General features: G+C 47.0%; 1 protein-coding gene across 1 annotated transcript in view; it reads left to right on the top strand.

Moving 5' to 3' along the window:
- JAG1 (jagged canonical Notch ligand 1) overlaps positions 1 to 23323 on the top strand; it is a 36703-nt gene extending 13380 nt beyond the window's left edge. Inside the window, exons 4-26 of the mRNA XM_033094962.1 lie at positions 1813 to 2067; positions 4135 to 4195; positions 7999 to 8129; positions 8571 to 8690; positions 9126 to 9239; positions 10451 to 10564; positions 11169 to 11282; positions 11680 to 11726; positions 12275 to 12448; positions 12929 to 13079; positions 13934 to 14098; positions 14562 to 14675; positions 15187 to 15300; positions 15402 to 15515; positions 15629 to 15745; positions 16237 to 16264; positions 16732 to 16817; positions 18477 to 18590; positions 19214 to 19323; positions 19411 to 19644; positions 19837 to 19968; positions 20160 to 20310; positions 21077 to 23323. Coding sequence (XP_032950853.1) covers positions 1813 to 2067; positions 4135 to 4195; positions 7999 to 8129; positions 8571 to 8690; positions 9126 to 9239; positions 10451 to 10564; positions 11169 to 11282; positions 11680 to 11726; positions 12275 to 12448; positions 12929 to 13079; positions 13934 to 14098; positions 14562 to 14675; positions 15187 to 15300; positions 15402 to 15515; positions 15629 to 15745; positions 16237 to 16264; positions 16732 to 16817; positions 18477 to 18590; positions 19214 to 19323; positions 19411 to 19644; positions 19837 to 19968; positions 20160 to 20310; positions 21077 to 21534 — 3218 coding nt within the window. The 3' untranslated portion in view covers positions 21535 to 23323. The remainder of the gene's footprint in view (positions 1 to 1812; positions 2068 to 4134; positions 4196 to 7998; positions 8130 to 8570; positions 8691 to 9125; positions 9240 to 10450; positions 10565 to 11168; positions 11283 to 11679; positions 11727 to 12274; positions 12449 to 12928; positions 13080 to 13933; positions 14099 to 14561; positions 14676 to 15186; positions 15301 to 15401; positions 15516 to 15628; positions 15746 to 16236; positions 16265 to 16731; positions 16818 to 18476; positions 18591 to 19213; positions 19324 to 19410; positions 19645 to 19836; positions 19969 to 20159; positions 20311 to 21076) is intronic.
- The last annotated feature ends 3807 nt before the right edge of the window (positions 23324 to 27130 follow it).

Raw genomic sequence — 27130 nt, 5'->3', positions numbered from 1 at the left:
TAAGATAGTAAAGTGTTTTCTGCAAGTGGTTCTGTGTGTGCTGGGGTGTAAGTCTGCAGGTATGTGGGCTTGTTCAAGGCTTGTCTTGCCCGCAAGACAGTTAAAGAAATCCAGAGGGTGAACATCAGGGCCATGCTGCAAGTGGAGTGTGGATAAAGCAGCTTAGGTGTTCCTTCTCTCCCGGTCACCTGTAGGGTTTGCGTAGCCCTATAAATGAGCACAGGCCCCGGGCCTAGAAAAACGGGTGTGGGTGGGTAAGAATCACAAAGACATTGCAAGTAGGTACTAACATGGTCTCTCCAAGGTGGCCTTGAATTTGACAAGGTGGTGAAGGGTTGGTGCTGGCAGGTTTAAGAAAACAAACACAAGACCAGGCTGGGTGCTGACTTAGTGCCTTGCTTTCTGTTCACATCCCTCCCCTGAACTCTTGGCACCTGGTGTTTGGAGCTATTTTAATACCTGTCTTTTCTCAGGTTGGATTATAAGTGGCCTCAGGGCAGGGACCACTTCTTCCTGAGAGCTGCTTGAGCTCTGGGTGTGTTTATTTTCATCAGGAGGCACCTTTAAAGAGCATGACGTGGGTCAAAAAGCCCCTCAGTCTACCGTTCTCTAAACTGGGGTGAATTCCGTTCGCATCTGTCTTCTGGGCAAATGTGAAAGATGAAATGCATCAAGCTTGTAGTAATTGCTATTTAAATTTCTGTTTAAAATTGCTATTATAAATTTCACCAGCTTAAAAGGTGGTGAAATTTATAATTTTTAAAAGCATAATTCCTTGGCTTCCAGTGAAGAGTTTGGAAGTAGACAAAGTCTTTCTAAAGCAAGACACAACACTCTAAAACCAGAAGAGAAAGATTGCTAACCTTGACCTGAAATAATGAAATTTCTCTACGAGTAGTATTCCACAATGGGCTACTTTCTACAATATGTAGAGGTTTTGCAAATCAGTCTGACCAACAGCGCAGTCGAAAACTTGATAAAGGAAAGAAGCCAGTGACAGTTCACAGGAACAAATACTACAAATGGTTTTGTAAACAGGTGAAAGGGTGCACGCCATCACTTAATTAAATGCTAATTACAACAAGAGATACTTCTTTACCTATCAGGCAAAGATCAGAAAGTTTCATAGTACCTTGTTGGGAAACAGTTTCCTGTGCTGGTGAGAGGACAAATTGACAGGCCTTCATTTGAGGTAGTTTGGGGTTGTGTGTGTGGACAGAAGTGGATTGGTTGTGCCTGTCCTCTTGGAGTCAGCACTTCCATTTCTAGGTTCTTTCTTTCTGTCAGAGACATGGACATACATGTTCAAGAATGTTTGTTGTGGCTTTGCTTAATAGCCAAAGGCCAACACAACCTAAACCGGAACTAGGTAAATTATTTCCTTGTATTTCTAGACAGTGAAATACTATGCACCCAGGAAAAGGGTAAATAACTGGTAAGGGTGGTTGCCTCTGGAGACAGGGATGAACTTTGCATTTTCTGCCCTTTTGTACTGTTTGAATTTTGTACCATGTGCATTTATTATTATTATTATTTTTTAAAGTGTATTGGGGTGACAATTGTTAGTAAAATTACATAGATTTCAGGTGTACAATTCTGTATTACATCATCTATAAGTCCCATTGTGTGTTCACCACCCAGAGTCAGTTCTCCTTCCATCACCATGTATTTGATCCCCCTTACCCTCATCTCCCACCCCCACCCCCTTACCCTCTGGTAACCACTGAACTAAATAGCCAAAATGGTCAGGGAAGAAGGCTCTGATGTGACTGTTAATGCAGTTAATCTTTTTTCTCCCCCCTTTGCCTCTAGAACCCGACAGCATTATTGAAAAGGCTTCTCACTCGGGCATGATAAACCCCAGCCGCCAGTGGCAGACACTAAAGCAGAACACAGGGGTCGCCCACTTTGAGTATCAGATTCGCGTGACCTGCGATGATTATTACTATGGCTTCGGCTGCAACAAGTTCTGCCGACCCAGAGACGACTTCTTTGGACACTATGCCTGTGACCAGAATGGCAACAAAACTTGCATGGAAGGCTGGATGGGCCCCGAATGTAACAAAGGTATGGGGGCGTGTGCCGAGTGGGTTAACAGTCTGTGTGCCTGTCGCTTCTGGCGTCAGTTCTTACCCTCTCCCTGCATCTAGGTGGCTGTCTCAGGTGGGGTGAGACTTGGGCTTTTTTCTATGCCTGAAGCACGCAGACGTTGAGCTTAGAAGGTGGCTGGCTATTGGTGCCCCCTCCACCAGCTGCTCTGAGGGAGCGTTGTCCTTGGTCACAGCGGAGCCACTGCATGTCCCATCCGTCCATCTCACAGTCTGTGAATCACCTGGGGTACAAAGGCCAGCCCCCTTTGCTTTAACTGTGCGACGGTTCACTGCAGAGCTTCCCCTGGGATCAGGATGAAGCCAGACTCCCGCTGAGACCACGTCCTTGCCCAGCTCCTACCTCTGCCCTATCCGGTACCTGCCACCTCTTTCTCCTGTACCCGAATCCCCTTCTCAGGCTCTGCTTCTACGCACCCTGACCGAAAACAGATGCCAAGGGGGACTGTTAGCCTAGTCAATGCCTGAACAGATAATCCTGCAGGAAATGACAGCCCCTCAGCTCGAGGTGGCCTCAGGGCAGGGTTTCACTGGGCGTCTTTTGGGGCCGTGGCAAGTGGTGAGCCTGAGCTTTCATACTGGTGTAGAACTGAACCCATCCGCAGTGGCACAGGCGCACCTCAGAGCTGTGGTTTGGTTCCAGCCCACCACGGTAAAGCGGGGATTGCAATCATTCCAGCCGTCGTAATCTTTTTGTTGATGGAGGGACTTGTCTTTAATTAAAAAACAAAAAAAAATCGGTGAAGCACAATAAAGAGAAGTGCAATAGAATGAGGTATGTCTGTATGAGCTTTCAGATGTGCTGTCTACTGTCCCAGCACCTTCTAGAATTCAGTGAACTATCACATTCACAGATATTCATGGAATTGTCTGTGTTCTTTACTTTTACAAAGCTCTTGAGTCTTAGCAAATTGATGGGTAATTCTAGTTAAGTATAATAGGCCCTCCCGAACATTAATGTACTCTGTCTATGTCACATAATTTGATAAATTCTTGCAAGATAAACATGAATTAAAAACATTTTTGAACTGTGACTGAAGGGCAGAGTGAAGAGGAATTTGCAGTAATACTGGGTGATACTGCTTTCTTAAAGAGCTGGAGACAAGAATTTTAAAAGGATGATGTTTCTGGGCTCCATGTGAAAGAATTGATAAATATATTTTAAGTAGTTGGTATTCTAAAAATCAGTAATACTGTGTTTCCCTGAAAATAAGACCTAGCCGGACCATCAGCTCTAATGCGTCTTTTGGAGCAAAAATTAATATAAGACCTTATATTACTTATTTTACTATAAGACCGGGTTTTATATAACATAATGTAATATAAGACCGGGTCTTATATTAATTTTTGCTCCAAAAGATGCATTAGAGCTGATGGTCCGGTTAGGTCTTATTTTCAGGGAAACACAGTAGTCACTTAAAAACTGGTATTTTTAAATGTTCAATTTTTTTTTTTTTTTTTTAAATAAAGGAAGCGGAATAGCTTTTTATTTGCTAGGACACTTTGCAAAAGTACCACCAGATCTGGCTGCCGAGTTAGCCAAATGAAGGCAGCCTGGTTGGCTTTGTCAGTCCCATGGGATTTTTGAGACCCAGGCATTTGGGGGTGGGAGGGAGGTTAAGGAGGCTGGGGGGGGGGGGGGTCATCTGAATGTGCCCTGATGGGACAGAGTGGGTGAGATGAGGGAGGATTTTACCTCCTTTTCTCTTTGGTGAGGTGGGAATTGACAAGGGAGCAGGGTAGCTATTGTTTGGAGAGAGTGGATGAAGACCCCCTTCCCCCATCAACTTGCCTACATTTTTTGTCCCTAAACAGTATCATGTTTTGAGGATCTGCTAGCATGACCTTGAAATTTAAAGCTGGATTTATTATTCAGGCACTTCCCATCTTCCTCTCCTCACAATGGACTTGATACAAGATCTCTTAAAATTGTGGATTTTGTAGGCTTAATGCAGTAGGCCATTTTCATGGCACTGGCGGTACAAGAAACAGGCAGTGTGCTGATGCATCCTTCTGTTTTTTACAGCTATTTGCCGACAGGGCTGTAGTCCCAAGCACGGGTCTTGCAAACTCCCAGGTGACTGCAGGTAAATGACTAAACTGTCTTGTTTTTTTGTTTTAACACTTTTTCTGAATGCACAATGAGGACTGACTTTATTGTGAATACGTTTCTTCGGAAGAAAAGAAAGCTTTTAAAAAAATTCAAATAGGCACATGCAAAGCTTATTAAATTATACCAGCTGTCCAGTGGAATGCACACACTTCTCTCTTAGGAAAAAAGGCAACTCTTAGGGGCATAGTCAGTGACTTCATGTAGTAACCGTTCTGTAAATTGATAACACGTTTTTGTAATCTTCCCCACGACGTGCTAATGGACTAGATGGAGGGATGTGGGCATGTTTCTTTGCGTCTGCCTCCGCCCCTGCCCCGTTTTCCATCTCCCAACCCTCCCCCACTTTTCCCATCAATAGGGGAAAGTGGAGCATTCTTTAGAATGGGATTAGTACAATCTCCTGGCCCCTTTGCAGGCGGGAGACAGGCCTGTGCTGAGAGGTTAATGGTTGCGCTGGAATCTTGTCAGTTGAGCCTGATGGATGTAGACTTTGCTGCTGGCCTTTGAAGTCTGTTCTTTTATGGTCCCAGACAATGCAGAAGCCAAATGAGACCTACCCCGACTGCTTCCTGATTACAGTTTTTGGAACTTCTTGAAATGTACATTATACCAATTTGGGAAAGGCTTGCTTCAGGAAATACTGTTAGTGCTGTGGCATTTTGACACAATCTCACAATTTACTCTTCTTCCTCTCCTATATTAAGGATTAGATTTAATGTGACGCCAACTGGGTCCTTTGGGGCCTGCCACGTTTGCCCCCAAAGCTACCCCGGTTTAAGCCAAGGAAAGCTTACAACACATAGTTTAAACCAGTGCATCTGAAACTAATGTTACATAGGGCACTTGTCACAGTGCAGATCCTGAGTCTGTACATCTGAGTCTCTGCATTTCTAACAAGCTCCTGAGCAATGGTGCCGTTGCAGATGGGGCCATACTTTGGGAATCACTGTCCCCAGACTTTGGTACTCCCAAGTTATTTCCCCCAAATTACCAGGGAACTGTCAATGCAGATTCCTCGGCACCACCCCACACCCATGAATCTCAGGTTCTGGGTTTGGCCCGGAAAATCTGCATTTTGACAAGCCAGCCACATGATTTTGCTGCTCAGTAAATGTTGAGAACTCTTTGACAGGACTGTCTGTGGCTTTTAGCACCCCACCACTGCATCTGTTCCCCTCCCATGCAGCGGGAGCACTGGGCTCTGAGGCTTGAAGCTGAAGTGGGAATGAAGACAGTTGGATGTATAAAAAAACAGATTGACCTGAAAATAGTCTCTTCCTCAACTTCAGAAAGATAAGATGATTTTCTGGAAGGCTGAGGGGGTTTGCATAGTAACTCCCATCGGTGGCGGCTGACTACTATTTAACAGCATTGCTGTCAAACGTTGAGCAGGCGTCCACCTCTAACTGTGTAATTAAGGGTGTTCTGGAGAAAGTCAGATCAGCAGTTGCTATTAGCCACTCTGGTGCTGCTCTGCTCTCAGATGAGTATCAGCGGAGGCCAACCACGATTTCTGCTACTGTCATCAGAATAAACTCACTGCTGCGCCCTCCCAGCCAGAACAACAGGCTTTGTTTCCAGAATTTAGCCCTTTCTCTTTCGAAGTCTCACCTCCCACTCCCTGCCCAGACTCGCACCAGTGCCCTTATTTACTTAAGGTGCGACTTTCCCACACGTCATTTGCATAGTCTCTCAACCCTTCTTCTCCCTCCCTTGAAAGAAAATCAAAACAGAACCTTCCAGCTGAGGAAGTTCAGGTTCTGTCCTGCTCCAGAAATAGTTGAATGGCAAGTTCCCTGTAAGTTGTCTTTGGGATTATGTATTACAGAGGTGTTTTTTTTTTTGTTTGTTTTTTTATTCCCCCCCACTTGAGAAAACTTTCCTGGTTTTGTTGTTCCCAAGTAGACTTAGAGTCCTTTTTCTGGGCACACATGCTTGCTTTATTGCAAACCGGCCAATAATATCAAACTTAATTATGAATCATCATATGAGGAAAGTCACTTCCATTTCTCATGAGAACCTTAATCATATGCTATTAAACCCGGGGATAACTTTGTGATACCTCTTTTAGGGTCAGTATTTTTGTTTTCTTTTGAAGTCATCTGTGGCTTCTGATGGTTCCTCTTTTATGCTTGGGGATCCTTCTCTCATTAATTAGGAGGTGAGGTTGGGTCGTCAGCTGCCTTTTTTTTATTAGACAAATTGAAGAGGTGTAGGGATCCTTAATTTGGAAGGGAATAACAGAAAATGATAAAAAATATTGCTATTTCCAAATCGGTTTCTTTTCACTAGCTTTCAAGCTAAGAATCTGAGTAGCAATCTTGAATTGCCCCCCCACCTCCCAATGACTTGAGTGTCCAGTTTTTAAAAATTCCTACTAGATTTATTTTCTTATTTCGCTCCTTCAAATAGTCACTTGTCATTTATAGACTCATGTTCTGTGTTACATAAACCAGAATGCTGTCAGATTAATTTTAAACCACACATTCTGGTGGTTCTCTGTATTGGGGTGTGGATAGCTTGTTGATAGAAGTTAGGAAACAATCCGTATTCTCAGGGGTTAAGTTGGTTCTCAGCTGAGAGTGATTAGCTATTAGCTGGATCCCTATAATTTTCCCATGACAAGGATTTGCTCGCCTGCCTCCAGATCTCTGGAAACCGAAAGCCTTTCCTTCTTGGGGGTTGCTTGTTTTTCAGAGTTACAGCAGAGAGGCTTAGGGGGGCCGTTGGTTCTGACCATGGCTTTTCCCAGGTCCCATTATGGAAATATTTGCCTCTCCCTGTTCCTCACTCACACCACCTTCTTTCCACCATCGGGCCCTCCCCCAACCCCCCTCCTATTTGTGAAAGCTTGATTTTTGAGAAGGCAGTTAAAGTTTCAGAGGGCTTGAAACTTGAGGGGTGAGTGGTTGAGATCCTGCCCTCTCTCCCACCCCAGGTGAAGGTTTATGTTTGTGTTTTTGTTTGGGGATCAAAGGCACCATTTGGCCTCGAAAGAGTCCGATTAATGAGGCACTTATAAAGGAAACTCGACTCCCTTCCCCAATACTAGATAAACTGAGTTGACCTTTTTTCCCCCCCCTGAAGTGAGAAATAACTATAAAATAAGCATAAGCAGCCATGGTAGTGGGTCATAAATCATCTATGGAATTGGTTCTGAGAGCTGTTACTTCCCTCACCCTCCCTGCAGAAATGGGTTCAGGGTTCCTACCCTCGTCTTTGCCAAAGGAGGTGCCCCCTTTCCCTCCTTGTTTGATTTCATAAAACCTCATCCTAAAGCAGTTTCCTGCCGCACTTGGTGTCTTGTTGCATTTTTGTGCACTGGGGTCGTGACTTGCTGTTTAGACAAAGAGCTGAGCCAAGCTGCTGTGTAAAAATTGCCCGAAGAGCCGCATTTGCGGAGACTTTCGCATGGCTATTGTTGTCACTCGAGAGTCCTTCCTTTCCCTCTATAGTCTGCTCGGGGATTGATTTATTCCACCCTCGGCTCATTCCTGTAAGCCTGAGAAGAGTGGCTTTGTGAAGGGCAGCCCCACACCGGCCTCTCCCCAAACAGCCCTCCCTTTGTCATGTGTCGCCTGGGAGGAGACCTTGGCCCAACTATGAAAATGTTTGTTTAGAAGGAGCCCCTAGACAAACCTTTGAGAGTCTACCATCCTGTTACCCAAAATGAAACAAAACAGAAAAACCCTGGACTTGGCAGCCTTGTCTTAATGGCACAGATCTTCCTGAATGTTCTAGAGACTAAAGTAGGGTGTACTGTCTGTCTGTCCCCAGGTGCCAGTACGGCTGGCAGGGCCTGTACTGTGACAAATGTATCCCGCACCCGGGGTGCGTCCATGGCACCTGTAACGAGCCCTGGCAGTGCCTGTGTGAGACCAACTGGGGCGGTCAGCTCTGCGACAAAGGTACGTGCCTCAGGGATGGGATCCGGGTGGGACGGGGACCTCAGGAGGAGCCCGAGGTCTTAGGGGTGGGATGGCAATTTGGTTTTTTAATTTCTTTATTTTTATTTGCAGGGGCTTTTATTATAAATCTGTTTAAATTTGCTTTTAATGTTATGGTTTGGATTTTTTTCTTTTCATTGAAGTATAATTGACATGCAGTATATTAGTTTTAGGAGTAGAACATGATGAGTTGACATTTATTTACGTTGCAAAATGGTCACCACAATGACTGGTTACCATCTGTCACCTTACAAAGTTAATGCAATATTATTGACTATATTCCTCATACCTATGACTTATTTAATAACTTGTGGCTTTTAAAAGAGGAACGGGGTAGAAACACAGCGGGTTAGCAGTGTTTACATCTTTGAGCGACTGACTTCTTTGGGATCTTCTTGGCAGATCTCAATTACTGTGGGACTCACCAGCCGTGTCTCAATCGGGGGACGTGTAGTAACACGGGTCCTGACAAATATCAGTGTTCCTGCCCTGACGGGTATTCAGGACCCAACTGTGAAATTGGTAAGTGGTCCAGGAGGCATGAGATCTCTGTGTTGAATTTTTTTTGTACACTCGGCTTTCAAAATATACTTAAGGATTCATAGAAAAATGAACATATCCTCTAAAGTTAAGACTTGTGACCCAGCGGTTCTGTGGGTCTTTGAGACTTCCTTCAAGTCACTCCCATGTTTTGGGTGATGCTGACTAGCTTGGGAGGCGGTGTGTTTGTCATGCGATGACCGTGGCTCCCAGATACCTTGAAATGTGGCTGGAGACCGCTTAGCGAGAAAGATGACTTCCTTTCTTCCCTAGACACAGCAGGGTGATATCACCCGCTTGCTGTTATTTTTTGAAACAAGCTTAAGCTGGTGGCCCAGGTGTGGGATCTGGTTGTGGGGAGAGGGTGTGAGTAGCAAAAAGCAGCATCCCTTGCCGACTGCCATCTGGGTTTTGCAGCGGAGCACGCCTGCCTCTCTGATCCCTGCCACAACAGAGGCAGCTGCAAGGAGACTTCCCTGGGGTTTGAGTGTGAATGTTCTCCGGGCTGGACTGGCCCCACCTGCTCCACAAGTAAGTCTGGGCCTTGGCCTGTGTCCTTTCTAGGGGGTCATTGTGTTGAACTACAGGCTTGGAGCAGATACCTGGGCACACGGTCCAGTGTGAGGTCTGGGTGATGTACCTGTCTTGATGGGAGGGGGTGAACGCAGTCAGTCTGTTGGGGAGTCTGGCATGAGGTTCCGCCCTTTGCACTGGGAACTACCCCCATACTATCTGCTAAGGTAGCACATGTGTGGCTGCTACTGGAAGAACTTCGTCATGGCATAGCTCCTAACTTTGCTTGTGCTCCTGAAGCTCTGCCTCCTCCAAATTGAATCATGGAGAGTCTGTCTACAGGGGGGGTTGTCACTACTGAATTTTGTCATGGGGGCAGGTGGCTATAGAGTCACCATGGCTACCAGACTTGGCTGCCCATCAGAACCGCCTGGGTGCTTGACAGTACAGTTCTCTGGGCTCCACACCGTTTCCCTTTGGAACTGGAGAGTCTATTCTTTAACAAGCTCCTGGGTTTGAGGTGCAGCCAGGTCTGAGAACCACCATCATCAGCACCCTTGAGAGCAGCACTCAGCATGGTTCAGGATGGGGCTTTTGGGTCGGATGGCCTAGGCTGGCACCATAGCTTCCACACACCCCTGTCGGACTCTGGCCGCATACTCTTCCCATGCTCTGTTTAAATGGGATAGTGGCAATTCCCATCTCCAAGGGTTGTGAAGACTCAATGAATGAATTTACAGAGAGAGCCTGGCACCTACTAAGTGGACAGTAGATGAATTGTTAAGAGACAGCTATACTCCAGTGCAGAAGTGGGGAGTTGGGCACCCCAGGTGTGTTATTTTGAGACAACTCCGAGCAAATAGGAAGAACAAGGTTTTCCACCAGTAGAAAAAGAGTTATTTTCCCTTCTTCTTACCGACCTTTTGAGCCAGGATGAAACTTTTCTTTAAAAATAAAGAGTAGCAGAGGTAGATGTCCCATGTGACCAGAGGGTTGGTGCTCTGGGGACCCAGCTGACTCTCCCTGCCTACGTAGGTGGGGGATTAAATGATCTGGGGCAGAAGAGGATTTAAAGCTAAAACCAGGCCTTATTGTCACTGGGGCAGTCACTTGTAGCAGGTGTCTGGCTCTTCAGTGAAGGCCCCTCATATGACGGGTGGTATTAAATTATCTAATTGTCAAACAGATTGAGATTAAGTTGCCAACCCTCTTTCATTTTTGTCAAACAGACATTGATGACTGTTCTCCAAATAACTGTTCCCATGGGGGCACCTGCCAGGACTTGGTTAATGGATTTAAGTGCGTGTGCCCGCCCCAGTGGACTGGCAAAACGTGCCAGTTAGGTAAGAAAGTTCCTGCCCCAAGGTTGACTTTGATAATCAGAGCTGTTAAGGAAGACGAACTTGTGGCCAGCTGTGTGAGTTGGCATGCCATCATACTCAGAAGTAATTTATGATCAATAGTCCAGCCAGCGGGCTTGGGAGAAGTCACTGGAATGCAAATGGACTAGCTCTTTTAGGCCCTGTGGGAAAGTCGCGGGACTCCTTGAACCATGTCAATCGTCTGTCCAAGGACTGTTCAGCTGGGCTCCAAACGGGGATGATCTCATGAGGAATGAGCTGTCTGCATTCTTTTTGCTACATTTAAATCCCAGCAACTAGGCTGTGTCGGGTTTTGCACAGAAATGCCTGGTGGCTATGCTGTTCTGCTGGGGGCCGTTGTTAACCAGCAGACAGAAAGTTATCAATTAGCATTCCTTATTGGATGATGTCTACGGAGAGAGATCAGATGTTCAAAATAGAGGGAACCAAGTGTCTCTTATTTAGCAAGCTTATTAAAATGTCCTCTATTTCAGACAAACTATGGGTACAGTGTCTTGGGGGGAGGGAGGGGAAATGGGGGAGGTAAAACGCCCCTTCCTCACTGCTCATCCTAATTTTCTTTCAGATGCAAATGAATGCGAGGCCAAACCTTGTGTCAATGCCAAGTCCTGTAAGAATCTAATTGCCAGCTACTACTGTGATTGCCTCCCCGGCTGGATGGGTCAGAATTGTGAAATCAGTGAGTGACTTTGTTTTGATTTTGAGTTTCATGAAATTTGGTTGTTGAAGGTATTTGCCAATCTGTAGAAGACTCGAATGGTAAAAGGAAAATCTTACGGAGGGAATGTTTTTGGAGTGATCGGTGCAGAAATGAAAACATGTACTTTATCAGGCTCATTAGCCGGTAAAAGGGCCACATTCTGATAAGGTGGCTAAAACAATGATGTGAAGTTTCACAAGGTCAGTCTGTAAGAATTAGGGAGGGTTCCCACCCAGTGCAATAACCTTATCTCACCGGAAGCACACAGGAAATCTGATTTGAAGGCTTTATCTGTCCTGAGTTGCGAAGGCTTTTCAATTAAGCCCAATTTCAATGTAAATTGCCTCTTTAATATGATAACTTGTTTATTTTTTAGATATTAATGACTGCCTTGGCCAATGTCAGAATGACGCCGCCTGTCGGGTATGTAGATCTTTGCTTAAATCAAAACCTTAACGATGGACAACAAATTTAAGATTTATGTGGCCCTGGGAGAGCTCTGTCCCTGTGAGATTTAAAAATGCAGGTGAAAAGGGAGTCTCTGGGAGTTCCACTTGGACTCATGTTCCTCCCCACCTCCTGGGATTCATCTTGAAGGCATGCACGTACTGTGTTTCCCCGAAAAAAAGACTTAGCCGGACCATCAGCTCTAATGCGTCTTTTGGAGCAAAAATGAATATAAGACCCAGTCTTATTTTATTGTAGTATAAGACCTGGTCTTATATAATATTAATAAAAGGCCGGGTCTTATATTCATTTTTGCTCCAAAAGATGCATTAGAGCTGATGGTCCGGCTAGGTCTTATTTTCGGGAAACACAGTAGGAATTCCTCCACACATTTCGAGAGACTTGGCATTTGGCTAGTTCAGTGAATCAGCAGAACCACGACAGTCATGCTAAACCACTGAAGCCCTGTGTTTGTGAATACATAGGAAAAAAGCATGTGTTTCTCCCCCCTTCTCCTCTTCCAGGATTTGGTTAATGGTTATCGCTGTATCTGTCCACCTGGCTATGCAGGTGATCACTGTGAGAGAGACATCGATGAATGTGCCAGCAACCCCTGTTTGAATGGGGGTCACTGTCAGAATGAAATCAACAGATTCCAGTGTCTGTGTCCCACTGGTTTCTCTGGAAACCTCTGTCAGGTGAGCAGAACCTCTGGCCAAGTTCTTACAGCAGGAGTCTCCTCCTGCTCCTCCCCCCACTCCTTCCTCCCTTCCCTCCCTCATCCGCCCTTCCCCCACCCCTCTCCCTCTTCCACTCTTACTGCTGTGGCTGGAGTATCCGTGAAATCTGTTAACCTCCCATTGACTAGGGATCTCTGCTAGACAAATGCTGGTGGAAAGAGATTGATGAGTGATTTTCTTAGTTGTATCAGTAGCCTGTCCATTTCATCCCCCTGCTCTCCCCCCCCGCCCCGCCCCTCAGCTCTCTCTCACTCTGCCCTGTTTTTTCCAGTGCATACCTGGACAGTCTCTAGGACATAACTGTATTATGCAGGGTGTTCTCCTAACAGAAGCAGATAAAGAGGTCAGATTCCAGAGTCTGCTGCCCCAGAGACATTATAATCACACCTTTGTTTTACTTTGTTTCCTCTTCCCCCACCCTGCTCCTGGTCCTTGCAGCTGGACATAGATTATTGTGAGCCCAATCCTTGCCAGAACGGTGCCCAGTGTTACAACCGTGCCAGTGACTATTTCTGCAAGTGTACTGAAGACTACGAAGGCAAGAATTGCTCCCACCTTAAAGACCACTGCCGAACTACCCCGTGTGAAGGTACCTCCCTCCCCCGGGCTCCTGGCTTGTCTCCAAGGCTCGCTCCTCTTTCCCCACTTAGCACTGCCTTGATACTGAGAAACAGTGTAGGTGAAGAGATCCAAACCCCCTAACCTGACTGCTGAGGGAAGTCAGGACACATGGAAGCAATCTGTTCAGGCCCACCAGTGCGAGAACCATGTCTACAAGTAGCCCAGGGGAGAGAATGTGAAATTCATTCAGCATTCCTAGTCTGGGGTGGGCTGACTTGCAATGCTGAGACAAATTCCTCAGAGCCGCACTGTCAGGATTTGAAATGTCCGGTATCTGTGCTGTCAGGTACCTGTGCTTTCACGCATGGTACTCATAGGCTGTGTGTGTGTGTGTGGTCAGTGGAGCACTTAGAATGCAACTAGTGCAACGAGAAACTCTTATTTGACTGAATTTCAAATCATTGAAATTTAGCCACGCGTGGCTACTCTATTAGGTGGCACAGCCTTGCAGGTTAAGTGTCCTTCAGCCTTGCTTAAGTACGATTAAGTAGGTCCTTCTTCCTTTAGCAAACTTTTGCCGAATTGGGTGGATGTCAAAGGTAGACTGAAAGGGGCCCGCAGACATGCAGACTTTTAAGTCACTCAGGGAGAAAAATGCCTTTAAAAAACATAAAACTTCTCTCCGCCTGGAATCTCAGTGTTGTCACAGCGTAAAATGGCATGTTGCCAGAGTCTTAGCCGCGGAGATGCCTCTTGATTTCTTACCCTGATTAGCCAAAGGTGCCTGTCTCTAGGAAAGCAGGCTTGGCGTATGTCCTTGGCTTAGGAAAGTCATGTCTGATGGGTCAGTGGCTGGGATCTGATCCTGAGTCTGTCTTCTAGTGATTGACAGCTGCACAGTGGCCATGGCTTCCAACGACACGCCTGAAGGGGTGCGGTATATTTCCTCGAACGTCTGTGGTCCCCACGGGAAGTGCAAGAGTCAGTCGGGAGGCAAATTCACCTGTGACTGTAACAAAGGCTTCACTGGAACATACTGCCATGAAAGTAAGACCCCTCACCCTGCCTCTGCCCGGCTCAGGCAGCGCTGGAGTCTGCATTGCTTCAGTCGGGACTAGTGAAGGTTTACCAGTGCGTCTAGGATCGAAGACTGAGTTGTGTTGAATTTATGAGGTCACTGACGCCTCTGAGCCTTCACATTTATTTTAAAACGTTCTGGAATCTTAATAGTTTGGGAGGTCCTGCTTTCTGTAGGAGTTTCTTTCCCATGCCCACCGAGCAGCTTAGCAGCTTAGTGAGGGTGTTAAATAAAACGGATGAGGCATTTTTTGGAAGTGTCTCCCCTGCTCGGGGAGCTGCCTGTTGAATTCGAGAAACGGTCCTGATGGAGTTGAGAATTTTGAGGTGCCAAGTGCATCTTCTCAGGAGGTGGCCTATAGAACAGTGCCTGGCTGTGGCATTACTCGTCCTCTATACTTACCTGTTTTTTTCCTTTTTCTTCCTTTCACAGATATTAATGACTGTGAGAGCAACCCCTGTAAAAATGGTGGCACTTGCATCGATGGTGTCAACTCCTACAAGTGTATCTGTAGTGATGGCTGGGAGGGAGCCTACTGTGAAACCAGTGAGTCTGTGGTCTTTTGGGGGACAGACAGCTCTGGGATTGTGGGTGGCGGAGTGAATCAGCAGGAAAAGACTTTCATTTTAATGGGCATCTCTGAAAGTCAGACCCCAACTGTTCCTATAATGGGACAGCATTGCCTGGTCCTGTTTGCATCTGTTAATGCGGTGACAGCCAGTGGGAAGGCACTTCTGCTGAGGAGCTATAGAATCAGACTGTGTAGTTAGGACGATAAATCTCCCACTTGCAAAGAAAGGAGTCATCTCCGTTTTGAGGATAATTTCTGCCCATCTTGATTTTAATTTTATGGGAGTGACAGAGGCCTGCCCCTGACATGCCTAACGTGTGGCATTAAAAGTATAACCCAGTTGGGGGCTCTTGTACTCCTGGAAAAGGGTGATGGTGTTTAAGTTCTGGGTGGAGAGCAGGGGTGGAGGTGGCCGTAGGAAAGGCGTGGTTCTCGTGGATTGTGAAGTGTCCTGTTTTCAGCTGAGTGTCTCCTTTCTGGTTCTAGACATTAACGACTGCAGCCAGAACCCCTGCCACAATGGGGGTTCGTGTCGCGACCTGGTCAATGACTTCTACTGTGACTGTAAAAATGGGTGGAAAGGAAAGACGTGCCACTCGCGTAAGTGGTGGCCGGCTGGGATTCTGACTCTGGGACCCCTGCTTCTCTGTCTTCTGTGAGAGCTCTGGGTAGGGGCTCACACTGAGACCTTCCTCCTCCAGGTGACAGCCAGTGTGACGAGGCCACATGCAACAATGGTGGCACCTGCTATGACGAAGGGGATGCTTTCAAATGTATGTGTCCTGGAGGCTGGGAAGGAACAACCTGCAACATAGGTAACTTTCTGGTCCACGTGATCACCTGTGAGTGTTCTCCTGGGTCTGGCTATTGCCCCTTCAGAGTATCTTGATCCTCAGGAAGGGTGGTCTTGTCTGTTCTTATCTTGTAGCCCGAAATAGTAGCTGCCTACCTAACCCCTGCAATAATGGGGGCACCTGTGTGGTCAACGGCGAGTCCTTCACGTGTGTCTGCAAAGAAGGCTGGGAGGGGCCCATCTGTACTCAGAGTGAGTGTCCCCCATTGCCCTGGAACTTCTCCGAGGGCTGTGGGAGCACATCCTGACACCCTCAGGGACCTGCAGTGCAAAGCAGACGCAGAGCTGTTTGATGTCTGCTTCTGCATCACCTGGGCCTGTTCTAATGACTTGATGGGATGCAGCCCTGACCTGGGCATGAGAAAGTCGCCAAAGAGATAAGTGGAGACAGATGGCGTCTCGTTCCCAGCTCTGGTCTGAGCAGTAGCCTGTCTCCTTCCATTCTCACACCCCTTTCCCCCCCTTAACTGGGCCTCTTCCTGTGTACATGTGTCCCACACTGAAGGAAACAAAGTGTGGTGCAGGCCTGGTTCCAATTGAGCAGAGGTCTGAAGTGCTTTTTGCTGGTGTTAACTACGCCTTTATCACTTGGGTACCATGGAAATCAGCCGTGTTTTTTCTGAGGGCTAAGACCGCGTTGCCTGTTGAAGGCCTCACTGTTGAGTTCTCTTTTTACTTTGCAGATACCAATGACTGCAGTCCTCATCCCTGGTAAGTGTGACCACCTTTCAAGCCAGCGCTTGTTGGCTGTGATGTGCATGGACCTCACCTGGGGATCTTGTTGAAAATGAAGGTTCTGATTCAGGAGGTTGGGTGGGGCTGCAGACCCTGCCTTTCTAATAAATGCCAGGTGGTGCCCATGCTGCTGGTCCGTGGACCACACTTTAATTAGCCCGGTTGTGTCTTGATTTAGAGCAGTAATTCTCAATCTTGGCTGCCCGTGAGAATCACTTGGGAGCTTTTATAAGTCCCAGTGCCTGGGCTGCAGCCGAGATCTGTCAAATGACTCTGAGGGGTGGGACCTATCAGTATTTTCAAAGCTCCCCAGGCAATGGTGAGTGTGGCCAGGGGTGTGAGCTGCTGATGGTAACTGGCGTGGCTCCCTGTGATTGACTGGCAGTGGAGTCGCGGATCGGGAGGGAGGTTGGTAACCATGGTGGTCTTTGCTCTCTTCTTAGTTACAACAGTGGCACGTGCGTGGATGGAGACAACTGGTACCGGTGTGAGTGCGCTCCTGGTTTTGCTGGGCCTGACTGCAGAATAAGTAAGGACTGCCGCTAGCTGGTTTTCTCAGTGGCCTTATTCCCCCCAGGCCACCTCTCAGGCTGAGACTTTTCATCTTTAATAAAACAATTAAGGCCACAGTCCCCTTTACTTGCCTGTCAGGGCTCTGTATTCTCTTAAACCTCCAGCTGGCTGGATCCTTCCAGGTACCTGCTGGCCCTTCCCTAGATGGCACAGCCCCCCTTGATAGGGGAGAGGGTGCCAGCCACAGAATGTGATGTTCAAGCTACTCTCAGGCCTTAAGGAGAGAGGGTGCCTTTCCCTGTGACTAACCTGAAATTATGGTCAAGTGGATGGTAACCACAGCTGCGCTGGTGGAGCAGAGTTAACACCAACGGAAGGGACTTTGGACCGTGGTTTCCCAAGGCTTAATCAGGCCCTGGTGCAATGATTAAAACAGAAAATAGGGGCAAGCGATGCAGTTTTTCAGGAAATTAAAAGTTTATTCTTTATTTTGAACCTTTTCCCTACTCTTTTCTATGCCTTTTCTTTTATAAAAGTGATAGAATAGTTCCGGATTTTTGTTCTTGTCCCCAAATTATTTGAAACTTTACTGGTGCTTGAGATCCCCTAGATTGGGACTGACTGGACTTCAGCACTAGATGGGAATGCATTGTTTTTATTTCCTGTTTCTTTTTTTTTTTTTTTTTTTTTTAAAGATTTTATTGGGGAAGGGAAACAGGACTTTATTGGGGGAACAGTGTGTACTTCCAGGCCTGTTTTTCCAAGTCAAGTTGTTGTCCTTTCAATCTTAGTTGTGGAGGGTGCCGTTCAGCTTCAAGTTGTTGTCCTTTCAGTCTTAGTTGTGTCTGGCGCAGCTCAGCTCCAGGTCCAGTTGCCGTTTTCTAGTTGCAGGGGAACCGGCAACCTTGTGGTTGAGAGGACGCACTCCAACCAACTGAGCCATCCGGGAGCTCAGCGGCAGCTCAGCTCTAGGTGCCGTGTTCAATCTTAGTTGCAGGGGGCGGAGCCCACCATCCCTTGCGGGACTTGAGGAATTGAACTGGCAACCTTGTGGTTGAGAGCCCACTGGCCCATGTGGGAATCGAACCGGCAGCCTTCGGAGTTAGGAGCATGGAGCTCCAACTGCCTGAGCCACCGGGCCGGCCCCTTTATTTCCTGTTTCTAAATAAGGTGTTGACATAGGTCAGCCTGGGAGCCAAATCTTGCCCACTGCCTGGTTCTGTAAAGTTTTATTGACACATAGCCATGCTCATTCTTTACATAATTGTCTAGGGCTACTTTCAAGCTATGAGAACAGAGTTAAGTAGTTATTGCAGAGACACATGGCCTGCAAAGCCTAAAATACTTCATATCTCACCCTTTTAAAGAACTTTGCTGGCCCTCCCTGTAAATTGTACTATCAGAGAAAAACGAACTTAATTTAAAATTGCTGCCTCCTGAAATGATTCTCAGCTTTTAAAAGTCAAGCTCATAGTGATTTCACAGGGCAGTGACTGATGGAGACTTTTGGAGTGCTGATGACCTGCTGTTTATTTGGGTGCTGGTTCCATGATAAAAATTCATCAGGCTTATTATATCTTGTGTGCTTTTCTGTTTGTATGTGATGCCAATGAAAACTTAGGAAAGTCCTTTCTGCCTCCCATCAGAGCCTAACCTTGAACTCCATTTCTCCTAGACATCAATGAATGCCAGTCTTCACCTTGTGCCTTTGGGGCAACCTGTGTGGATGAGATCAATGGCTACCGGTGTGTCTGCCCCCCAGGGCACAGCGGTGCCAAATGCCAGGAAGGTATGTGGGCTTGGCCCCATCTGCCCATGTGGCCTTGGGGTGAGTGGGTACTCGAGTCACTACGGTCACCATTTTGACCATGACTAGGCATTGTGTACAGGGAGAAAACATGGAGGGGATATAGTGGGGACCACAGGAAGGGGAAACTGAGAGGTCCCCTAAAAACAGGCTGTTTGTAGTTAGCTTTGCCACAATTATGCTGTGTAACAAACAATCCCAAAACTTGGTGGCTTACAACAGGCATTTATTTGTACTCAGTGGCAGGCAAAGCGGGCAGAGCGGGAAGTGCTGTGGATTGGGCTCAGGTCTGTTCTCTGTCCTTCCTCACCCTCCCTGGACCTGCTGCATCTGGGGTGTGTTCTTCTCCTGGCCAATGGCAGGCTTGCAAGAGACTAAGTTCAACTGTGAGACTGCTTACATCATATCCCCTAGCTTTGCTTTGGCCAAAGCAGGGCACTTGGCTGTGTGCAAAGTCAGCAGGGCAGGGAAGTGCACTTGCCTCTCGTGAAAGGAACTGTTGTCATGTGGCAAAGGGCACGGGTGTAATCATTTCCTAACAGGAAGGGAGTGAAAAATCAAGAGAAAAGGAAAGTCCTTCCACTCACACATTTCCCGCCTTTCAGTTTCAGGGAGACCTTGCATCACCATGGGGGGTGTGATACCAGATGGGGCCAAGTGGGACGATGACTGCAATACCTGCCAGTGCCTAAACGGAAGGATTGCCTGCTCAAAGGTAGGATGTGAGGGCCTCTGCACGTACCCGAGTTCTGGGATCGCTGATGGGAGTTTTCCCTGAGCTGCCCACTCTCTCTCTCTCTAGGTCTGGTGTGGTCCTCGACCTTGCCTCCTCCACAAAGGGCACAGTGAATGCCCCAGCGGACAGAGCTGCATCCCCATCCTGGATGACCAGTGTTTCGTCCGCCCCTGCACTGGTGTGGGCGAGTGTCGGTCTTCCAGTCTGCAGCCGGTGAAGACCAAATGTCCTTCTGACCCCTATTACCAGGATAACTGTGCAAACATCACGTTCACCTTCAACAAAGAGATGATGTCCCCGGTACGGAACAGCTTCTTTTTCAATTTGGAATGGTGTGTGGCTGCTTTTGCTAAGGCAGGAGCATCTCAAGCTCGTTCTTTGGAGCCTAGTTCCTATCTTACAGCAAAGAGTGACTTCAGTGTAACCTAACTTCCAAGCCTGTTTTTCCTTCCAGTATCTTACACGTGTGTGGACTTTTAAATACCGTTCTAGGGTCTTACCACGGAGCATGTTTGCAGTGAATTGAGGAATTTGAATATTTTGAAGAATGTGTCTGCCGAATATTCAATCTACATCGCTTGTGAGCCTTCCCCTTCCGCGAACAATGAAATACATGTGGCCATTGTAAGTATAAGGTTTATTCACACTTAATTATTTGATCGCAAAGTAGCTAGCACACTTCAGTTAGCCAGTATCAGAATGGAGCAAATACATTGAAAGAGTGCTTGATGTACCTGTATTGTCAAGTAATCTTGAATAAAAGCTACTGGTGGGTGTTCCCTGACCCTCCAGTTTGACAGTTCTTCTTTTTCCAGTCTGCTGAAGACATACGGGATGATGGAAACCCTATCAAGGAAATCACTGACAAAATTATAGACCTTGTTAGTAAGCGTGATGGGAACAGCTCTCTCATCGCTGCCGTTGCAGAAGTGAGAGTTCAGAGGCGTCCTCTGAAGAGCAGAACAGGTAGGCATTGGTGGGAATGGTCCCTTTTTGTGATGACTGCCAAATGAATCTCATCACACCGTCCAGTAAACCACCATGTGGGGAGGTCCCCCTCAGAACCCTTCTACCCCATTTAATTGGTGAGAAAACTGAGGACAGCTGACAATAGCAAGCAAGGTCCTATGGCGACAGGCTGCCTTTTCCCTGCCAACAAGCTGTGTTCTCGCAGGCAGGCACCCCTATGGAACGTGCCCTGTCTCTAGATCCCACACAAAGCCCTGTGCAGGCAGGCACTGCTGTCCCCTGGTGTACTGGGCGTGCAAAGCCTGTCTTGGTGTTCCGGTTTGATCGGTGTGTTGATGGCCCTGCAGCACGTCCAGATTCCCCTGGAAATGATCCTTGTTCTAGCGAGGCGAGAAGTTGGGTTCCTGACCACACAGGGCTTTGGAGCTCTCTGTGCTCAGTTCCGGATTCTGATAATTCTGAAAAGCAGACCCTATAATGAGCTGCCTAAGTAGCCAGACTCGCCCTGACTGAGCCAGACGCCACTCTCCCCACTCAAAGATGGGGAGCCGTAGGAGCTGCTGCTCTGCTCAGTCTCTGGGGACAACAGTGTCAGGGTCTCCAAGGGCCCTGGTCCGAGCACCACTGATTCAACTGCGTTGACATCGTGCAGTTGTGAAAAGGGACTTGTCCCCATGGTGTCCCTTTCAGGGACTAAGGACAGAGAAGCACTGTTGGTAGTCCTTTGTTCGGAGGGTTCACTGGTTTGGGGCCTGCCTTGCAGATTTCCTGGTCCCCCTGCTGAGCTCTGTCCTAACCGTGGCGTGGATCTGTTGCCTGGTGACGGCCTTCTACTGGTGCGTGCGGAAGCGGCGGAAGCCCAGCAGCCACGCCCGCGCGGCCGCCGAGGACAACACCACCAACAACGTGAGGGAGCAGCTGAACCAGATCAAAAACCCCATCGAGAAGCACGGGGCCAACACGGTCCCCATCAAGGACTACGAAAACAAAAACTCCAAAATGTCCAAAATAAGGACACACAACGCGGAGGTGGAGGAGGACGACATGGACAAGCACCAGCAGAAAGCCCGGTTCGCCAAGCAGCCGGCGTACACGCTGGTCGACAGAGAGGAGAAGGCCCCCAACGGCACGCCCGCCAAACACCCAAACTGGACAAACAAACAGGACAACAGAGACCTGGAGAGCGCCCAGAGCTTAAACCGGATGGAGTACATCGTATAGCAGACGGCGGTGCCACCTCCGCCGCTAGGTAGGGTCTGAGGGCACGCGGGGCTGTAGTTCTTTAACTGTCCTAGTCCAGTCTGAGGCTGTCGTTGACTTAGAATCCCTGTGTTAATTTAAGTTTTGACAAGCGGGCTTACACTGGCAATGGTAGTTTCTGTGGTGGGCTGGGAAATCGAGGGCTGCGTCTCAGCTATGCAGAAACCAGTCCAAAGTGCCCCGGTGCACGGTCCCTGCGGCCGACACGTCCCGGGTCAGGCTCCCGGGAGCAGGCCCGGCCCCTAGGCCTTGAGCTTCCACTTCTGCCAGATGTCCCGAGGGTGATGCAGTCTTAGGATCATAGTTTTATTTATATTTATTGACTCTTGAGTTGTTTTTGTATATTGGTTTTATGATGACGTACAAGTAGTTCTGTATTTGAAAAGTGCCTTTGCAGCTCAGAACCACAGCAACTATCACAAATGAGTTTATTATTTATTTTTTTTATTGTATTTTGTTGTTGGGGGCGGGGGGACTTTGATGTCAGCAGTTGCTGGTAAAATGAAGAATTTAAAGAGGAAAAATGTGTCAAAAGTAGAATTTTGTATAGTTATGTAAATAATTCTTTTTTATTAATCACTGTGTATATTTGATTTATTAACTTAAATAATCAAGAGCCTTAAAACATCATTCCTTTTTATTTATATGTATGTGTTTAGAACTGAAGGTTTTTGATAGCATTGTAAGCGTATGGCTTTATTTTTTTGAACTTATTTTCTTACTACGTGTTGCCTATAAGCCAAAATTAAGGTGTTTGAAAATGGTTTATTTTTAAGACAATAGGATGGGCTTCTGTGCCTGGAGTACTAGTGGAATTCTTTTTTGTACGATGTCAGATGTTTAAAACACCTTCAATAGCATCACTTTAAAACACGTTTTAAGGACTGACTGAGGCAGTTTCAGAATTAGTCTAGGACAGTTTCCTTTTTTTTCTGCTTTAGACTTGAAAAGAGACAGGCAGGTGATCTGCTACACAGCAGTTTAAGGGAACAAGTTGAGCTATGACTTTTAACGTAGCCAAAATGTGAGTGGTTGAATATCATTAAAAATATCAAATTAATTGTGTGAAGTTGGAAGCACACCAATCTTGTTTTGTAAATTCTGATTTCTTTTCACCATTCGTATGTAATACTGAACCACTTGTAGGTTTGATTTTTGTTGTTATCTACTGCATTTAGGGAGTATTCTAATAAGCTAGTTGAATACTTGAACCGTAAAATGCCCAGTAAGATCACTGTTTAGATTTGCCATAGAGTACACTGCCTGCCTTAAGCGAGGAAATCAAAACGCTATTTCGAAGTTTAAGATCCAAAAGGCTTATAAAAACAGTAATTTCATTGGTTCACTGTTGAGACCGTGCAGATACTTTGTATTGTCCTATTAGTGTTATATGAACATAAAAATGCATCTTCGATGTGTTGTTCCTGGCAATAAATTTTGAAAAGTAATATTTATTAAATTCTTTTGTATAAAAACGTGGAACAGTGTGGCCTCTTCTGAGCTTCTGTAGTTCTCCTCGGCTGTGCCATGTGCCTCTGCCACTCGGCTGGGTCTGTTCTGGTCATCGGGATCTGATAAATAGGCCATGCTTGACAGGGGCACAGACCAAGAACTGAACCTTTTCAACCACCAAATTCATCAGCTGCTGTGAAAGCTGGAGCTGTGAGCGCCCCATCTTTGGGGCCTTGATTCCCCTGTCATTCAACAGCGAGTGTGAATATTGCTTGAATAAACACCACTGGATCAATGGCCTGCAGTGTGGAGGTGAATTGTTTGTGAGCACTCAGGGGAAATGCCCACTGCACTAAAAGGGCTTTAAATAGCTTGGAATTGCCGCTGGGGGATGAAGAGGGAGATTGAATGCTTTTTCTCTTCCTGGTTACTTGGATTCATATTAATGTCCTTCCATCATTATAGAACACACTCTCATGGTTTTTGTGCACACTTATACCCCCGGGCTGGTTTTCCTCCCCGCATAGCAGGTAGTAGTTACGAGCTGCTGGGCCTATCTATCTACTCATCACGTTCCCAGGAAGTGAATGTTCTGTTGGCCTCGACACGCAGCCTTGGGGTGTCAGGTATCTGGAACCTTATGGAAGTTCCCACCTGTTAAGGGCAGCAGGGCTGTGGGTCTCTCACTCAGGGCTGCTGGGCCCTGCCCCCACATCATGAGGTGCGGTTGGAGCAGCTTTGCCTCTGGCACCTCTGCAGGGAGGGATGAGCAGAGGTGACGTGCCCATGGACAGCTTCCAGCAGCTGCTTGGAGTTGACAGGAGTTCCCTGCTTCTGGTTAATAAGCCAAAGCTTACCCTCCTCAGAGCTGTCCCCTAGCGCTGCAACATTCAGGCCACCCACCACCCACCTCCAATTTCCATAGCGTAACTCCAACTGGAGCAACAAACTCTGGAGGAAAAGCTGATGGGGGGGATGTTTTTCATTCTTGGGAAACTCTTTCCTTGTTCTGCCAGGCAGAGAATTGTGTTCTCGGATGAGCATCTTGTGTAAGAGTGGATGATGGGCTGTGAGTATCCCTGGCCTTGTGCATGAAAAGGCCATCAAGGGAGTCAGAGTCCATGACTGCGTTTTAGCTCGTTGGGGAGGCCGCCCGAAGGACAGCGAGTCGGGATTCCCATGACATCTGCCTGCCCTAGTGTAGCAATACTTTGTCACTAATCTGCTGAACAGCTGGTTTCTGCAAAGTGGCATAAGAGAGACAGATGTGCGCTGGTACAGACCCAGGGAGCTGGAAACAAGGTCTGGTTTAGCAGTGCTGAATTCAAACCATCCTGAAGCAATACCTTACTCTGGTGATTTGTAAACTTGGATTATGCAGGACCCCAGAATTTCTTGGGTAGTTGCCAAATGCTTTTGTGCCAAGAAAAAAACGTTTAATGAGCCTCTGCCAAGGGACGTGATCTTGAGACTCACATGTGTTTTAAGGAGCCTCCCGTCCCAGACACTCTTCGGTAGTGGGAAAGTAGAGATCAGGCTCCTCGAAGCCAGGACCGTAATTGTCAAGGATGGTTTGCACTTTTCTCCAGGTAGAAGGAATCAAGCAAGGGAGCCTTGGTTATCCTGGGTACAAGAAAGGAAAACGGAAAGGACTCTATACCTTTCCCATTCTCCATGAACATTCTCCATGAACAGCAGGTACTGGAAGGGAATTTTCAGTCCAGAAACGTGGCTAACTAGAACTCCAGCATTAGCATATACCGTAAAACGCCAGGAAGCAGTCAACTAGAAGCTGATCGTTTTTAGATGGGCAACTGTTCTGAGAGTCTAGACATACAATGTAGAATCAGAGTACAAAACTGGTGGGGGTATCTCTTAATTGGCTAAAAGTCCAGTGAGACTGGGTGATGATCAGAAGTGTACTTTGGAAGCGGCGTGTTTCAATGTAAGCCTGGCCCAAGATTCACCAGAAGTGGGGCTGGGGAATCTATTTTCAAGAGCTCTCCCCTCCTCCCCCTTCCTCCCTGCCTTATGTACAGAAAAATTGGAGAACAACTCTACTAAAGTATAAAGTACTAAAGTACAATCTCTTCATTAATTACAGTTTTTCCTCCTTGTTAAACTGAATTAAGTAGCCTGGAAGCCGGTTTGTTGCTAAATTGCCACCTGACATCATTTTTAAGTAAAATAATTACATAGCCCCTTGAGCAAGTTGTGGTCTAAATGCTTCGTGTTTATTGGTTGAGCTGAGAGGTCAATGAGTCAAAGTTAACTTACTTGGTAATATTTCTTAGGCAGCAAAGAGCCAAAGGAACCAGAGTGTGGGCTTCCCACCTTTCTAAACGGTGTATACCTGTCTATCCAAAAGTGAGTGAGCGTGCAGCTAAAAACCAGTTGCCTTTAAAGAAAAAAGCCTTACGGGCTTTCAGATGTTTGCAACTTGGGCTGAGCAATGTTCCAGCATTTCCGTTTGGACTGCGGGTCTTTCTTGCCTCTAACTGGGAATGAGAAACAGGAGTTCAGAGGTTCCTGGGCTGGGAAGACACAAGCACATGGGTTATGGGAAGCCTCCTCCTGCTAATGTGTATTTATACTTTGTGAGCTCTGATTCATCCAAGCACTGGAACAGAAATCTGCTTCCTGAGGTTCTGTTTTTAAATAGTTTGCAAAAACAACAATTATTTTTCTTAACATTTTTTTCCACCCCACAAGCACCTAAACATCCCAGCTCAGGCTGTGTCAGTCTCCAACAATGCCACTAGACAGCTTGGTATTCGGAGGTAGAAGGATGGCCCGAGGCAGTTCTGTGGGGTTCTGGCCCCACAAGTCTCAAAAACAAAGTTTAGAAACCATTTGGGCAATCTTGTTACATCACTTCAAAACTAGGTGATATTTCTGGGTCTATTAAAAATAACAAATTTAGCTTTGTGAACAATCGCTTCCAATGGTTACAAGTAACAGCAAGTGGGGTGAAGCTGCTGGACCTGTGGCTGCCGGTCGCTGGGCAGCAGAGGGGCCTGCACGCCTGCATAGCACCCTCTGAGACAGTGTCAAGAGGGCGCGGCTCCCCTGCTTCGGACATAAATTCTACCTGTATTACTTGCTCTTGCATGCCTGGCACAACCTTCCCGGTTTGGAGTGTCTCTTTCAAGTCCCAGGCAGCTTTTACAAGTCCTAAATTATGTATCATTATGCACAGGTCCGGTATTAACCTGTGATATGCAAGTTGGGAACATTAACTTGCGAGTAAAGGCTCTTAAATCCAGCAAGAACCTCGAATTGAGGACTGCCCACTGCCTCCCCCATCCTACCCTTTTCCCTCCCCCTGCAAATATCCACACCCGGGCACCCAAGAGTTGAATTATCCAGAGAGCAAAAGCAGATGCCAGCAACATGAAAGTAACAGCTTTGTTTTAAAGAGAAGCTCTCCTGGCAGGGCCAGCGAGGCTCCTCCGTGATCCCAAGGGGAATACAAGTTTGCAGCTGGCTCCCTAATGACTACTCAGGTGCCACAACACAAGACAGTGACCTTGATCTGAGCTGTGCCTCCTCTAGGTTTTGAGTAGAAAGGGACATCTTTCTAAATCTGGGAGCAATAGGTGTTTTCCGAATCAAAGGCAGATTAAGCCCTGTCCCTTTGTAGGTGTTTCCTTTGTTCGTTCAGATTTTCTTTTTAGTTTCTGCTGCATAGGATTATAAAGTGAATCACAGGAAAAGAGGTTCAGAAAGGAAACCGACAGCCCCACCACATCCGACTCCTGCCTGCGCATGCACACGCATGCACGTGTGCACTCACGCACACCACGAGCACACTTGACAGGCGTTTTCAGGACAACAGCACTGCTCCCCATACACGTGGGAAGGTCCTGGCCAGCATCAAGTATCACTAGGCCTTAACACACATTCCCTAGCCACTCCTGCATCCCCCGGCAGGCTACTTCAAGGTTATCACGGAAAGACCGCCTGAGCATTTAAAATACTAAAATGCGAGTGGCTTGAATGTGGTGAAGTTCTCCAGGTCCTATGTGGTGGGGCCGGTACCACAGACCTGGGAGTTACTGAAACTGCCTGTTTCAGTAAGAGCTCTGCTTCCTCCCCCCAACAC

The sequence above is a fragment of the Rhinolophus ferrumequinum genome, chromosome 23, assembly GCF_004115265.2.
Source record: "Rhinolophus ferrumequinum isolate MPI-CBG mRhiFer1 chromosome 23, mRhiFer1_v1.p, whole genome shotgun sequence".
NCBI lineage: Eukaryota > Metazoa > Chordata > Mammalia > Chiroptera > Rhinolophidae > Rhinolophus > Rhinolophus ferrumequinum.
Note: the sequence above shows the minus strand (reverse complement) of the source record. Positions and strands in the feature narration are given on the sequence as shown.